Source organism: Mytilus californianus, unplaced genomic scaffold (genome assembly GCF_021869535.1).
Source record: "Mytilus californianus isolate M0D057914Y unplaced genomic scaffold, xbMytCali1.0.p SCAF_7, whole genome shotgun sequence".
NCBI classification, from domain to species: domain Eukaryota; kingdom Metazoa; phylum Mollusca; class Bivalvia; order Mytilida; family Mytilidae; genus Mytilus; species Mytilus californianus.
This window is the reverse complement of record NW_026262723.1, coordinates 17,871,492-17,884,997: the sequence shown is the minus strand read 5'-3', so window position 1 is coordinate 17,884,997 and position 13,506 is coordinate 17,871,492. Positions and strand designations below refer to the sequence as shown.

Here is a 13,506-nt window from a genome sequence, read left to right as displayed (position 1 = left end):
CTTTTACCGTTCTTCAGTTATGTTCCTTTATAACTTTATATGATATGCAAGCGGGGGCATCATCTGTGTTCCATGGACACATTCCCCATTTATCTTATATGCTGTTTAAGAGTTATGGCCCTTGATTACTTTAACAATGACAAAGGTATGACAATTGCAAAAAAAATAATTCCTTCCTAAAGACCTTTAGATGATTCTTTCATCCCTGTCTATCATGGCTCTTGATTATCAATAAATTGTTGATATCTTCTGTAATATATAATTCTTTGAAACAATTTTTATTCATGCACCCATTTTTTTTTTTAACACAACTTTGTTTTCCGATAAGTAAATATGTGAAGACTTTGGAAGGTACAAATCTTTTGAAAGTTTTTGTATATGTCAATGTCAACTATGAATGTTGTTAAGTGTCTTCTGACAAACAGTAATGCTTTTAGAGAAAATAATCAATAAAATTCAATTATATTAATTTTTAATAGAGCTAGAACATTAATAAACATAACATATATGACAATTTACAGAAAACATATACAAAACTGACAGTTAAAAAATATATATAAATATAAATTATAAATAACAAAATAAGCTGGACGGACTGTACATGTATAAAACTTTACCAGGACGGTTTTTGTAAAATTATATAAAAATCTAAAGCTTTCAAAGCTTTTATACACATAAAGACTAAACACAAAACTTAACATATACATAAAAATAACTTTACCAGTTTCTAGACATATATAGTGTCAACAATAACTGTTAACATTTTAGTGTTAATTCAATCATTTTAATAGTGTTAATTGAAAATAGGTTCTAAATTAATAAAGTTCTATATATAAGCTGACTTTAAGAAACCATAAAGTGGCATTTTATCCTTGCTGTAATGATCGAAAATAAATATTAAAAATAGTCTTAAACAATATTATGTTCTACCAACAAAAAAAAACATCATATTTATTTCATATTTGTAATGTGTTATGTCAATATAATTATCAGTTTATGCATAAAAAAAAAACAACTGGTAACTGGAATTGTTTTTCAATTAATTGGTATAAATTTATCTCAACAATGTAAATATGTCTGAATGAAATCAAGAGATCAGATTGGAATGTACATAAGTTCAGTTGGTATTCAAATTTGTAAGTCATCTAGAACAGAAAGTCACAAAAAATGTCCTGATTTCTTAAACTTGGAGCAGAAGGGCCACTCCACCAAGGATCCATTTACTGGCCTTCTCCTTGGACTTGAGGTTAAAGGTCCAAACAAATGTTGGTCCTCTGGTCTTGGTCTTATACACTGGACACTCGTAAATATTCCTGGTGTCCATGCGGTCAACAGGAATAGCCTTGATGAAGATAACAGGCATCGCTGGAGCAAGGTCTTTAAGACGAGCCTCTGAAATCAAACTGGTCTGCATATCCCAGCGGGCACCTTCCATGAAGAGACCATGAACGTAAGCACCTTCCCTTGGAGGTCCAGCCATATCTTCTCTGGTCTTTTTAGTGACATCACACTGTAGCACCATACGATCAAGTGGCCACTCATTCTTTCTGGCCATCTGTTGCATAATAGCTGTTAAGAATGACTGTGGATTGAAGAAGCCACCGAGCCAGACAGCTGCTGGGAGTTGGAAGTCTGAAACCCATGTTTCAAGTTCTTTAATTCTTATCAGTAAATCAGCATACCATGCGGCTAGACCATGCAGAGATGGGTATGCTTTCTTGGCCCAACCCTCTGGAACTACGTCCAAGAACAATGCATTTCCTAAGCTCTCCATATCAGCTGTGATGGTCAACTCACCCTGAAATATGATGAAATAAGTTATTGAAGAGCTATCAACTTAATATTTATCAAACTCAGGTTTTTAGTCTCGTTATCAAATAAACATAATTTTTACATAAACATTCTATTTTTGCACCATTCAATCAAAAACATATGTATGATTAAAAGTCTTTTTAAGCAGTTGGTTTTATCAGACTTTATAAGATAAAACCAGCTTATTTACCAGTACAGTAAATTTCTTTATTTTTGTTAATTTTCTTTTAAAACTTATAAATGTACAGAAATTAAGCAATTCTTATTCAACTAAATTTTCCCATTTTAAACTTTCCATTTATGTGTAGCAACAATTCAGCCCCAACTGTATATGGATTATTCAAAACTCTGGATAATTTAGAGCTTGACACCTGTCTATTGTTTGACCTCTACAATTTCATTTGCTAATTGGTGACATTGGGTTGTTGTCTCATTGACATATAACCCCCATCCCGTTATATTTATATTTTCTACATGTGAGATGAACCACTCTGCTAAACAAAAAAATTTGGTAAGTTACCTTTAATCCAAGGTCCAGTTCTTTAAGTGTCCGTCTAATTTCTGAGGTCAGACCATTCATTCTCTCACACTCCTGGAAGGCTACAACAACATATGGTGTCCTCTCTTCCAAAGGAACTTTAGCCATCACCTCTAACATGTTAAACTCATCAGGTAGTTTCTCAACTATCTCATCCAAAATACTCTTGATCTAAAAATAAATTAAAAAATAAAGTATAAAATAATGTTATCAGTAATTAGAGCTTGTTGTATGGTATGGCCATGTTTCTATTTTAATTTCAGTAAAATAGTAAACTATTGTTGGTGGGTTGCTGTCTCATATCAGTTGATGTTAATCAAGTTCTTCTTTTATTTATATGAAGACTGCTTATTTATCATTTATCTTTATTCATATCTATATTTTCCACAATAATTTGAGGAATTTCTAATGATAATTTTTTTTTTTAATACCCATAGCTTTATATTAGAGTTTGGCTGCATTTTGTAATAGATATCTTATTATAGTTCGAGATCTGACCTGACTTTAGTGATTCTTAAAAATATAGTTGTATATGGCAATTTTCATAGATACTTTATTTTGGATTCTTGACAAATAGTGTATACAAGCTTATATGAAATTTATACTTTGTTCAGCACTTAAATTTGTTGTTCATGTATATCCACAATAAACCCACAAATTATAATGAATCGACGGGAAAATCAAGATGAATGTCAGCTGATTTAGGGCTGTTAAGGGATGTTGCTGTGGTATGCTAATGAAGTAGCTTAAAAATCTGCATTTCTTTATTCAAAAGGGATGTCAGGAGGTGTTTAAGGGGTAAATCAACTGTAAATACAGACCTTTTCTTCCCTACTAACTCCAGTACCAGCAGAAGCTCCAGCATCTCTAGGCTGCATCTCAAATACAGTTCTGAACAGGTTCTCAGATGTCGTTGTCAAGAATTCAATCTCAGCGTTTGGATGGAGGCCATATAAATATGGACTTTCTTGTGGCAAACATTCATCAATGAAAGCGTGGTATCCCTTGTAATCAGAGTTTGGTGGGATGGGGAATCCTGGAGCAAGGTATAATTCACCATCAAGCTAAAAATAGAGAATTCATTATTAGTTTGTTTATATAACAATTAAACCTATAAAACTGAACCATGTTTTAAACAGGAACCTGTATCTCAAGCTTAAGTAACCTGGAGCAAGGTCTTTCAAAAAGGCACTATTTATCTTAATGTATATAACTATAGTTTAAAAATTGACTTTCAAACAACCTGTTGCAAGAATATTGGTGAACATATGAAAGTTTTATGCTATAAACTTACCATGTCTGGATGCATGTAGACTTCTAGGTAAGTCTTACAGAGACGTCTGTCCCAGTCATCAGTGATGTGTCCACCGTACATAATCTCACCAAACAGATATCTCAGATCTTCCCATGGAACTTTGGTGTTAGCCTCTAAGTAATTGTACAAGACCATAGCACTGATTGTCAAATCTCCAGTGTTGTATGGGTACACTCTGTTCCAGCCCTGGGGTCCAAACTTACGTCTCTCACAGACAACGGCATGGAAGTAACATAGTGAAAATAAGATGCTCTTGAACTCACTCTCTCTTGCACACATCTCCAAAGTGTCCTAGAAAAAAAGGAAAATCAATTTTGATTTAACTTGAAAAAGTTCAATAATGTTAATTTTAAGGTATTTGTGTTTTTGTTTTTTAAATGAAAACAATTTCATGCGTCCAAAGCGCTTTTCTGGATTTACTTTCAAAAGCTCAAAGTCAAATAATTGAAAGCCAAGGATTACTTTTTCTATTTAAAAGCATTAGAAAATTTTGCCCAATCAACCCAGTTTTCTTTACATGATTTCATTAAATGTATCTTTAACTACATCCCTGCCAAATCTGGTTAATTCTTGGTTATTCATTAAAAGATTTGACAGTGAAAACATGTCTTTTTTAAAATACAGAAAACTTCTGTTTCTGGCCAAATTTTTAAATGCTTATATTTCAAAAACAAGAGCATGGACATGCATGTTTCTTTAAATTCATTATCTTAATCTCAAAGAACATGCCAATGGAAAGTGTGAACCAATTTGTTGAATATATAAAAAATAAGTTTACATGCTCATTAACAATGGGATGGGGGGTAGGAGGGTTTCATCCCAAATTCCTGAGAAAATAATTGCCAAATCCTGAATTCCCATGAAAATACTGTGTCTGTTCCCACAACCCTATATAATTAAATTCCAAATTCTCAAATTCTAAACCATTTAACTGTCTATTCCCTAAGATTAAACAGCTTAATCCTGATGTCCTGAAAAGCTCTATCTAACAAGGTAACAGTCAACATGATGATTTTCTACTACAAAAAAATATTCTCACACAAATATTCCTACATGGCATGTGCTTGGAAGAGTAGCAGGAAATACCAATTCATAAGTTTTATGTTTGACCTAGCTAGGGGTCAAACAAAAGATCTTGAGCACTTGAGGTGAGCATTCTACCACTGGTGGTTGTCTTGCAGTTCAAATAGAAGAATTAATATGTAAGAGAAAAAAGTGTAATATAATAAAACCATCTTTAAAGAATAAGGCACAATTGGTCTTTAATTTTGATTACTAGTTAGTAGTTCTAAAAATTGAAAAGTAAAGAAATTACCTGATTAAAGTTGTCCAAAGCTTTATGAAGATTAGCAAACATGCCAGTTGGTGGTTCGTTGGTGATTTTAATAGCTGCCTCTAGGATACCTTGTGGAATAATATGGGAGTCAACAGTAGCTGCTGGCTCAGCACTTATAAACACACGATAATCTGCATGGCTTTCTTCACTGTATGTTTCCAGTTTCTTCTCTAGTGTAGATAGCCATTTCTGCACTAAATGAACATTCTGAAATATATGATATGCCACATAAAAAAATCAACTGGTTTAAGTGAGTGCAGAAGTTATGAATTAACAGTCATATTTTTATTCTTGTTTAATTATAATATAGATTTTTTTTTCAATTTATGGGAGAAAAAGTAATAACATTAATATTTTATACAAGGTCATTTAAAAGAAATTTCTCTTTTTATTTTGAAGTTGAAGCAGGCAGTCTTTTTTTAGTTTTTTGTACTTAGATTTCTCAGATTATCTCCTATGTTTGATCTCATAAGCAATATTAGCAAATAATATTTTCAGGAATAAAAGCTACATTTCTCAACATGAGCATGCACACCTGTAAAATGACCCAGTGTCCATCTTTAGCTGCAATATCAAGGGCCTGTTCAGCAACAACTTCTTGTCCTTGTCCTAGTGATATGTTATGGAAGTTTTTGTTGTCATCAGTAAATCCAATCTTTTTACCATGCATTTCCACATCCTTCAGTGGATTGACACCAGGAGACAAGATGAAAAATATTGGTGAGGATGGACCAGATTCTTCAAATGATTTAGAAAATTCCACACTTCTTCCCTCAGTGTATTTTGTACCAAGCTTTTCTGTTACAAAGTCACTGAAAAATAATGATAATGTCTTAAACAAACACTGTAGAGGGTTGTAAAGGGTTATTTCTACTTGTTACCAATTCTTATTTCACATATTTTTGGTGCTTGAAGCTCACTATTCACAGCATTTGATGCAAATTGGTAAAATAGCAATGTGGTTTATTTTTTTCACTTGAAAAAATAGGCAAAATCTGAATTCAATTATAATGTTTAGCCTTAACTTATTTTTTAGGATTGGCTATACAATGAGCACCATATGATCTTTTAATAAAAAAAAATATGATTAAATAAAATGATGAAGTCACTCTGTTGATATTAATACAGCTTTTCATCCTGGTCCAATACAAATAAAAGCTGCATGGGCCCATGGGCTTATACAGGAAATTCATTGTTGATTGCAAATGTTTCATGCCTCACCAAACTTTCACATACTTTGATGCATAAGAACTAATTACATCATATTTTGAGACTTCCACGACATAGAAAGTTTAAATTTTGTTCCCTGTTTTGTTGATATCTGAAACGGAAATATTCCATAGCCATTCTAAGTATAATCTTCAATTAATACCACTATTTTAAGAGCTGTTGAAAAACTTTTCAGATGTTCATAATCAGTGCTGCTCCTGGGAGTTTAAGTTTAATCAGGTGACTTTTCTGAAAAATTGTTTTTCATAGAATTCAAATAAAATGGTTATTTTTGAAATCTCAAGAAGAGATTTTATATGAATTTATATGGTTAAATATACTTACCATGAATTTACATTTATATTCCTTTATAACATGTTCTCTTAACTACGTGATTAAAAATACATACATGAGATGTACTCACCTACGTCATAATTTACCTGTGTAACATACAGTAACTTCAGTTTTAATTTGTCGTTTAATTGAATAATTACAATTGTGTGAACAAAAAACTGAATTTATTCTAGGGTTGGTGGTGGATTGTACATAGTCAGATTAGGGCAAACTCCCTATTCTGATTGTAATTCATTCAACCACTCAAGGTTCTAGTAACAATAATGGTCTACGGGAACATTATCCAAATATACATAGTAAGATTAGGGCAAACTCCCTATTCTGATTGTAATTCATTTAACCACTCAAGGTTCTATGAAAAAATGGTCTATGGGAACGTTATCCAAATATACATAGTCAGATTAGGGCAAACTCCCTATTCTGATTGTAATTCATTTAACCACTCAAGGTTCTAGTAACAATAATGGTCTATGGGAATGTTATCCAAATATACATAGTCAGATTAGGGCAAACTCCCTATTCTGATTGTAATTCATTTAACCACTCAAGGTTCTAGTAACAATAATGGTCTATGGGAACGTTATCCAAATATACATAGTCAGATTAGGGCAAACTCCCTATTCTGATTGTAATTCATTTAACCACTCAAGATTCTAGTAACAATAATGGTCTACGCTCCCTGTAGGGAACGTTATCCAAATATACATAGTCAGATCTGGGCAAATTCCCTATTCTAATTGTAATTCATGCAACCACCTTAAGTTCTAGTAACAATTTTGGTCTACGCTCCCTGTAGGGAACTTTATCCAAATACCAAATACAAATACATGTAGTCAGATCTGGGCAAATTCCCTATTCTGATTGTAATTTGTTTAACCACTTTAGGTTCTAATTACAATAATGGTCTATGCCCCCTATACGGAACATTATCCACAGTAATATAATCAGATCTGGTCAAAATACCTATTCTGATTGTTATATAGTGTTGTGTTTACTGTGTAAACAATAACCTCTTTCCGAACTTTCCACTTGACCCTTTTCGTAGATTGCTCTAAAATTAGGTCAGCATGGAAGTAGATTTTAACATCTGTTTCTTTTTTAAACGGCGTACTCATTTAACATGTACGATTTTGACATAAATGATAAAAGTTCTGACTTTCATCGCACCTGTCGAAGTGTTTGAAAATGGCAGCTAAACAAATGTTAATTTCTAGGCCGTTGTTGTTACAGACTCGTAATATTGACGAAATGCTCATATCAAAAGCGTAAACGATAATCCCATTGAATTAATCGTAAAACGATATTCCAAATTCAAATAATATTTGTATAAAACATAAGGATTTTCAACAGTACGACTGTTAAAAATCCTTGTTGACAAGAACATGCGTTTACTTGAACGCAAAAATTAAAACTGTAGTTACTGTATGTACACAGGTAAATTATGACGTAGGTGAGTACATCTCATGGATGTATTTTTAATCACTTAGTTAATTGTGATGAGAACATGTTATGAAGGCAAACATATTCTATATAATATAAATGTAAATTGTGGTAAGTATATTTAACCAAATTCATATAAAATTGATCATTTATAAATAATTGAGTTAACACAGGAATGGCTTCTAGTTTAAACACTACAAGTCTCCTTGCATACTTACGTCACAGCATAAGTCATTCTGTCAGGTCTCAGAGCTCTCATCATACAGAGTTTCTGCAGGGAAGACTTATTTTTCCATTCTTGTGGGAATTTTTCCTTTTCTGGTGCCTCACTTTCTACAAACTTTTTCCATCTCTTAGCAGATCCTTCAATGTCACGATCCAAATTACGGAACTCATCCATGTTAGCCATTGCCTGAAATAAAATCAAAACACTTTAAGGTACAAGTATTTGCAATTTTTGGCCAAGTTTTTTTTTTTTTTTATTTCAAATCGTACACATCAAAATTATATCAAATTACTCTTCAAATTTTGTAACAATAATGATATACTTGAACAGAAACAATAAGTAGAGATTTCAAGATTGTTTTTTGTTTTACATTACACACCAAGAGTTCATTGTTCCAAAACAAGAATCAATCCCAACATGCTGAGTCCAGTGGACTGAAATAGTGTGCTAAGAGAACCCCAAAAATATTTAATGTGAATGTTCACAAAGTAACAGTCCTAACAAATACAAGGCAACCAACGTTCTTTATTCCAACTAAGAGCTTATTCTATTGTTACCAGTCTTTTTCTTCTAATGCTGCATCCGGAGCAAAAAAAATTAGTTACCAAATTTTCAGTCATTGGTTCTGTCTTCTGAAGGACTAAATAACCTTCCCCACTAAAATATAAATGATTTACTAACCTTAATTCCTCCCCAGCTGTTATTATTCATGAAATCTACTGGACTGGTAACATTCTGTACAATAGGGAATCTTAGAAGGAAATCCAGTTCTGCAGGGTTTATATCTTTAGACATCAACAAAACCTGAAAGATAAAATCATCAATTTAAATTTATAAGAACTGCATTAATTATTAACAAAATGCTTTATTTTTGAGAAAATTGATTTTAAGTAGAAATTCTTGTATTTCAGGGTGGTAATTTATGCAAAGAACATGTACATGCATGGCTATATAAATAAATTTAGATAAAAACATTTCTTTCACTTAATTTTCTCTATCTTTAATTTGTTTTTGTGGGGTTCGTGTTGCTCTGTCTAGTTTTCTATGTTGTGTTTTGTATACTATTGTTTGTCTTTTGTTTGTTTTTTGTTTCTTGCCATGGCATTGTCAGTTAGTTTTTGACTTATGAGTTTGAATATCCCTTTGGTATCCTTCACCTCTCTTTTTTTTAGCTAGTTTCATTGAACTTATTATCTTCTTTTTAAGTTTGACTTTATTTTGATTTTTTTGTATCTGATTTGTTTTGAGATCCTGTGTTAAATATTTTGAGAGTGAATTGAATGCATTGAGCATGTCTGACCTTTATGGTTCAAACAGTTCTAACATAAACACATGATGCACACCAAACATGTTTCTGTCAAATAATCCTCATCAGATATGCTAAAGACTAAAAATACTGAGAAACCAATTATGTAAAACAAGGATTCTACATTAATGCGATATATAAATTGAACAACATAGAAGTTTTCATCATATCTTCTTAACGAGTACTGTAAAGTCAAAATAATTTGTCATTTCTTTCTTATTACGAAAATTGTAATATGATAGGTTTCATAAAAATAAAAACTTTAATTTTAAAATTTTATACAATTATTTGTATGCGTAATTTTAGAAATCTGAATAATTAATCTCACATTTTTGTCCATAGTTCAACAATCGCAATTACCAAAGGACACATAAATTTTTGAACAAAACATCAATGTAATCATTAAACAGTTTTATTTTTACCTGGAATGTCATCTGTGCTGTGAATATAATCTTGTCCCTTGTAAACAGACCTCTAGCGGTATACATGAACACAGAATATGTAATACAGTCAATTAAGTTGTCCACTCTTATTTTTAATTCTTCTGAGGCTTCAGCTCTGTCTATAGCTTTCTCAAATACAATACTGAAGGCCTGAAAAACAAAAGCAGATTTAAAAACATTTTGATTGAGTTTTAAAATCATATGTAAGCCTATTCATATTTTCATTGACTGTACGAGTGGTCTTATTGCTTCTGTTATGTACTGAAGTGAAAATATCAGTAAAAGCTGTAGTTTTTTTCTTTAGATTGTTCAGCTTTACGTTGGAAGGAGGGCTTAACGAAATCTCGGGTATCAAAATTCCTCTACAATTATGCAAAATAACAGTAAAGTAGCATTATTATCAGTTACTGTCAAACACAATTGTTCAAAATTGTATTTTGTGATTTTGACTTATTTTAACACTCATGAAGTGTTCTAGAAGCATTTTCAAATTCTACTCTACATGAAAGTACCGCAAACAATAAAACATGATTTTAAATTACTGGAGTTTCACTAGTCATTTTCAAAAATTGACTCAAGTTTTTAGTTTGTATTTCAGTGGCAAAAAAGTGGAGCAGACAATGTACCAGTGCAGATTTTACAAGGTTGATTACATGATATCTTTCTATACTTAGTCCTCAATACAGGTATGCATGAAGTAATTGCAACTGGACATAAAGCAAACAATAATCAACCAATCTCCACAAATACACAAACTAAGATTTACTATTTAGAAAAACCTTTAAAATATATACATGGAAAAGAGCCTTTAGACAACAATTTACCTTGAGTGAGAACTGGTACATTGGATGTATTTTGTTCAAGTCATTCAAGATGAAGTACAACAGCGATGCCCTAGCTGCAGCAGGTCGGTAATTCTCTCTAGCCAAGTTAATGTCTATTTCTGTTTTCTTAGCTTGTTCTGCTTTCACTTCAATTTCTGCTGCAGTTCTCTTGGTATGTTCCAGATTTTCAACAAGAGCATAGTCACCGAGGAAGTTGCCTTCAGCAGCAGACAAACGAGCCAAAAGAGAATCTTCAAGTTCTTTCAGTGTGATCTTGAACTGATTCTGTTGTCGGGTCAAATCACCTTTGAGTTTTTCTAAATCGGGTCTTTCCTTGCTGACGACAGCTGCCAACAACTGATCTTCCAACCCATCTCTAGTGACAGTAAAGTTGATAAGAGTCGTCTGAGCTTGCATTTCTGGTTGGTAATGTGGGTTTGCCAATTTAGTTTGCAAGATCAACTTAAATTCTGGATGGTAATCTACTTCCTTGTCACCGATCCTGATAGCACGACCTTTCTTGATTGTGTTACGACCAATCAAAGGATCTAACACAGGATCAACGGTTTCTCCAATGTTTTCAATAAGAACAACTTCGCCATTGGACACAGCCTTTTCAATAGCATCAAGATAACCCTTCTGTCCAAGACGAATGATTTTAAGATCATTACCATATCTGGTTTTGATCCATTTAATACCTTGTAACTGAGGATCTATCATCAGTGGCCATCTTTCACAGTTTGTCAATATGGTGGCATTTTCAGATGACATTCTGTCACTTGGGAGATTTTCGTTGTTCCAAGAAGCTATCTGAGCATCATCTGTTAGCAAAAAGAGTGGATCTAAACCTTCAGTAACTGGAATTGGGAACTTCAGTCCTTTCAGGAAGGGTACCCAATGTCCTTCCATAAGATCTAAACGGTACTGTTTTGTGAAGCAACCAACATAAGATACAAATGCAGTGGTAAGTAATACATCACCTGGGAGAGTTTTTTCTTGTTCCTTGAAGTTGCTGATTGACTCAGCCCAACGAACATTCTCTGATGCTAACCCTCCAACTAATCTATTGGCCAGCTCAATAGTTTTGGCAGTCATATCTGCTTCTTGTTGGCATTTGATTTTTTCATTTGTAGCTTTTTCAAATTCTGCTGTCAGTTTAGCCAAATCTGCTTCCAGCTGAGCCAATTTTGCTCTAATTTGACGTAATTTTTCTGTTGCAGCTTGTAACTCAGCATTAGCTTGTGCTAAAGCAATACGTTTTGGTTCAACAGTACAGTAAACTTCAAAGTAAGACATAATATTTATGACCCATGAGCAAAGACCTGAAGCAGCGAAGGACTTGCCTCTGACAAAATCTGGATTGAACTCTGGGTCAGCGAGATAAGGTTGGACTGCCTTCTGACAGTTCTCGTGGATGTTGTCTTTGTCATAATTCACAAGATTGTCCAGGAAAAGATCAATCTGTAATACAAAGAATATCGATCATCAATTTGTTCAACCATGAATTATTAATCAAGGGCTGATAATCTACTTTAATGGAAGTAATATTTCAGATCATCAATAATAAATTTCCATAAAAACTGTTAAAAACAAATGTAAAAAATATTCTGAATTCAGTTTGATTAAAAAATGAAAACAAAACTTTATAAATTGCATGCGTCCGAAGTGCTTTTCCGGATTTATCTTCATCAGGATCGTTCAAAGCCGAATATTTGAAAGCCAAGGATGTATAAGAACCAGTTGAAGAGCTATATGACCAAAAATATATTACATTGGTTCTTTCATACTATTATCATGATTGGTTAATGAATTCAGTAAGTACAAGCACAGTTAGGTGGATGAGACAGTATCAAAATATTGTTAATTAACTGTATTTTTTAACTTTGTTCAGGACTGTTCTGTAGCTTTCATTGTTAATGACTTTTCTCTAGTTTCCATTTTTCATGACTGTTCTCAAGTTTACATTGTTCATGACTGTTCTCAAGTTTATATTGTTCATGACTGTTCTCAAGTTAACATTATTCATGACTGTTCTCAAGTTAACATTGTTCATGACTGTTCTCAAGTTTACATTGTACATGACTGTTCTCAAGTTAACATTGTTCATGACTGTTCTAAAGTTTACATTGTACATGACTGTACTCCTACAACATTCACCACACATGTATTCTTATCTCCCTCATACTTCATATTTGTTCTAATTCTTATTCTGATCATATTTATGAATGTTCGACAATATCTCTAATTTTACCCCTACCTTGTTCAAGACAACACTCTTACCTTGTTCATTACTGAACTCTTTGCAGATTTCCAACTTTTATCTTTGGGTACTTTTCCTCCTGGTGCAAGTAAACACATAACAGCACCTAATACATTTATAACAGCTGGTGGAGGGGAACCAAAAGATTTCAATTCTGTTAAATTTGTCTAAAATAAAGAAAAATCTTGGTATAATTGACATCAACTTGACATTAGCTGTTTTACTATACTGAGTATTCCTTACAATTTTTAGGTACTGTCTTTTTAACGAGTTATTCATTTCCAAAATTTATAGATTTGCCTATTTCTTAAAAAAAAAACAAGAAAAATTTGTTCCTATCATTAATTTTTTTAAAAGAAAGAGGAACAATTGTCTCCCTTACAAACCTGCCAACTTTTCTCCATGAGAGGTGTTGACCTGAATCTTGACATTATCTATACTTT

The 13,506-nt window shown here is 32.6% G+C and overlaps 1 protein-coding gene across 1 annotated transcript in view; it reads right to left on the bottom strand.

The window, feature by feature from the left end:
- Positions 1-455: 455 nt before the first annotated feature.
- LOC127709287 (dynein beta chain, ciliary-like) overlaps positions 456-13,506 on the bottom strand; it is a 55,296-nt gene continuing 42,245 nt past the window's right edge. Inside the window, exons 37-47 of the mRNA XM_052214745.1 lie at positions 13,084-13,230; positions 10,804-12,264; positions 9,959-10,129; positions 8,912-9,034; positions 8,223-8,416; positions 5,537-5,813; positions 4,981-5,208; positions 3,645-3,956; positions 3,172-3,414; positions 2,333-2,521; positions 456-1,798 (exon numbers count right to left, since the gene is read on the bottom strand). Of these exons, the coding sequence (XP_052070705.1) occupies positions 1,181-1,798; positions 2,333-2,521; positions 3,172-3,414; positions 3,645-3,956; positions 4,981-5,208; positions 5,537-5,813; positions 8,223-8,416; positions 8,912-9,034; positions 9,959-10,129; positions 10,804-12,264; positions 13,084-13,230 (3,963 nt within the window). The 3' untranslated portion in view covers positions 456-1,180. The remainder of the gene's footprint in view (positions 1,799-2,332; positions 2,522-3,171; positions 3,415-3,644; positions 3,957-4,980; positions 5,209-5,536; positions 5,814-8,222; positions 8,417-8,911; positions 9,035-9,958; positions 10,130-10,803; positions 12,265-13,083; positions 13,231-13,506) is intronic.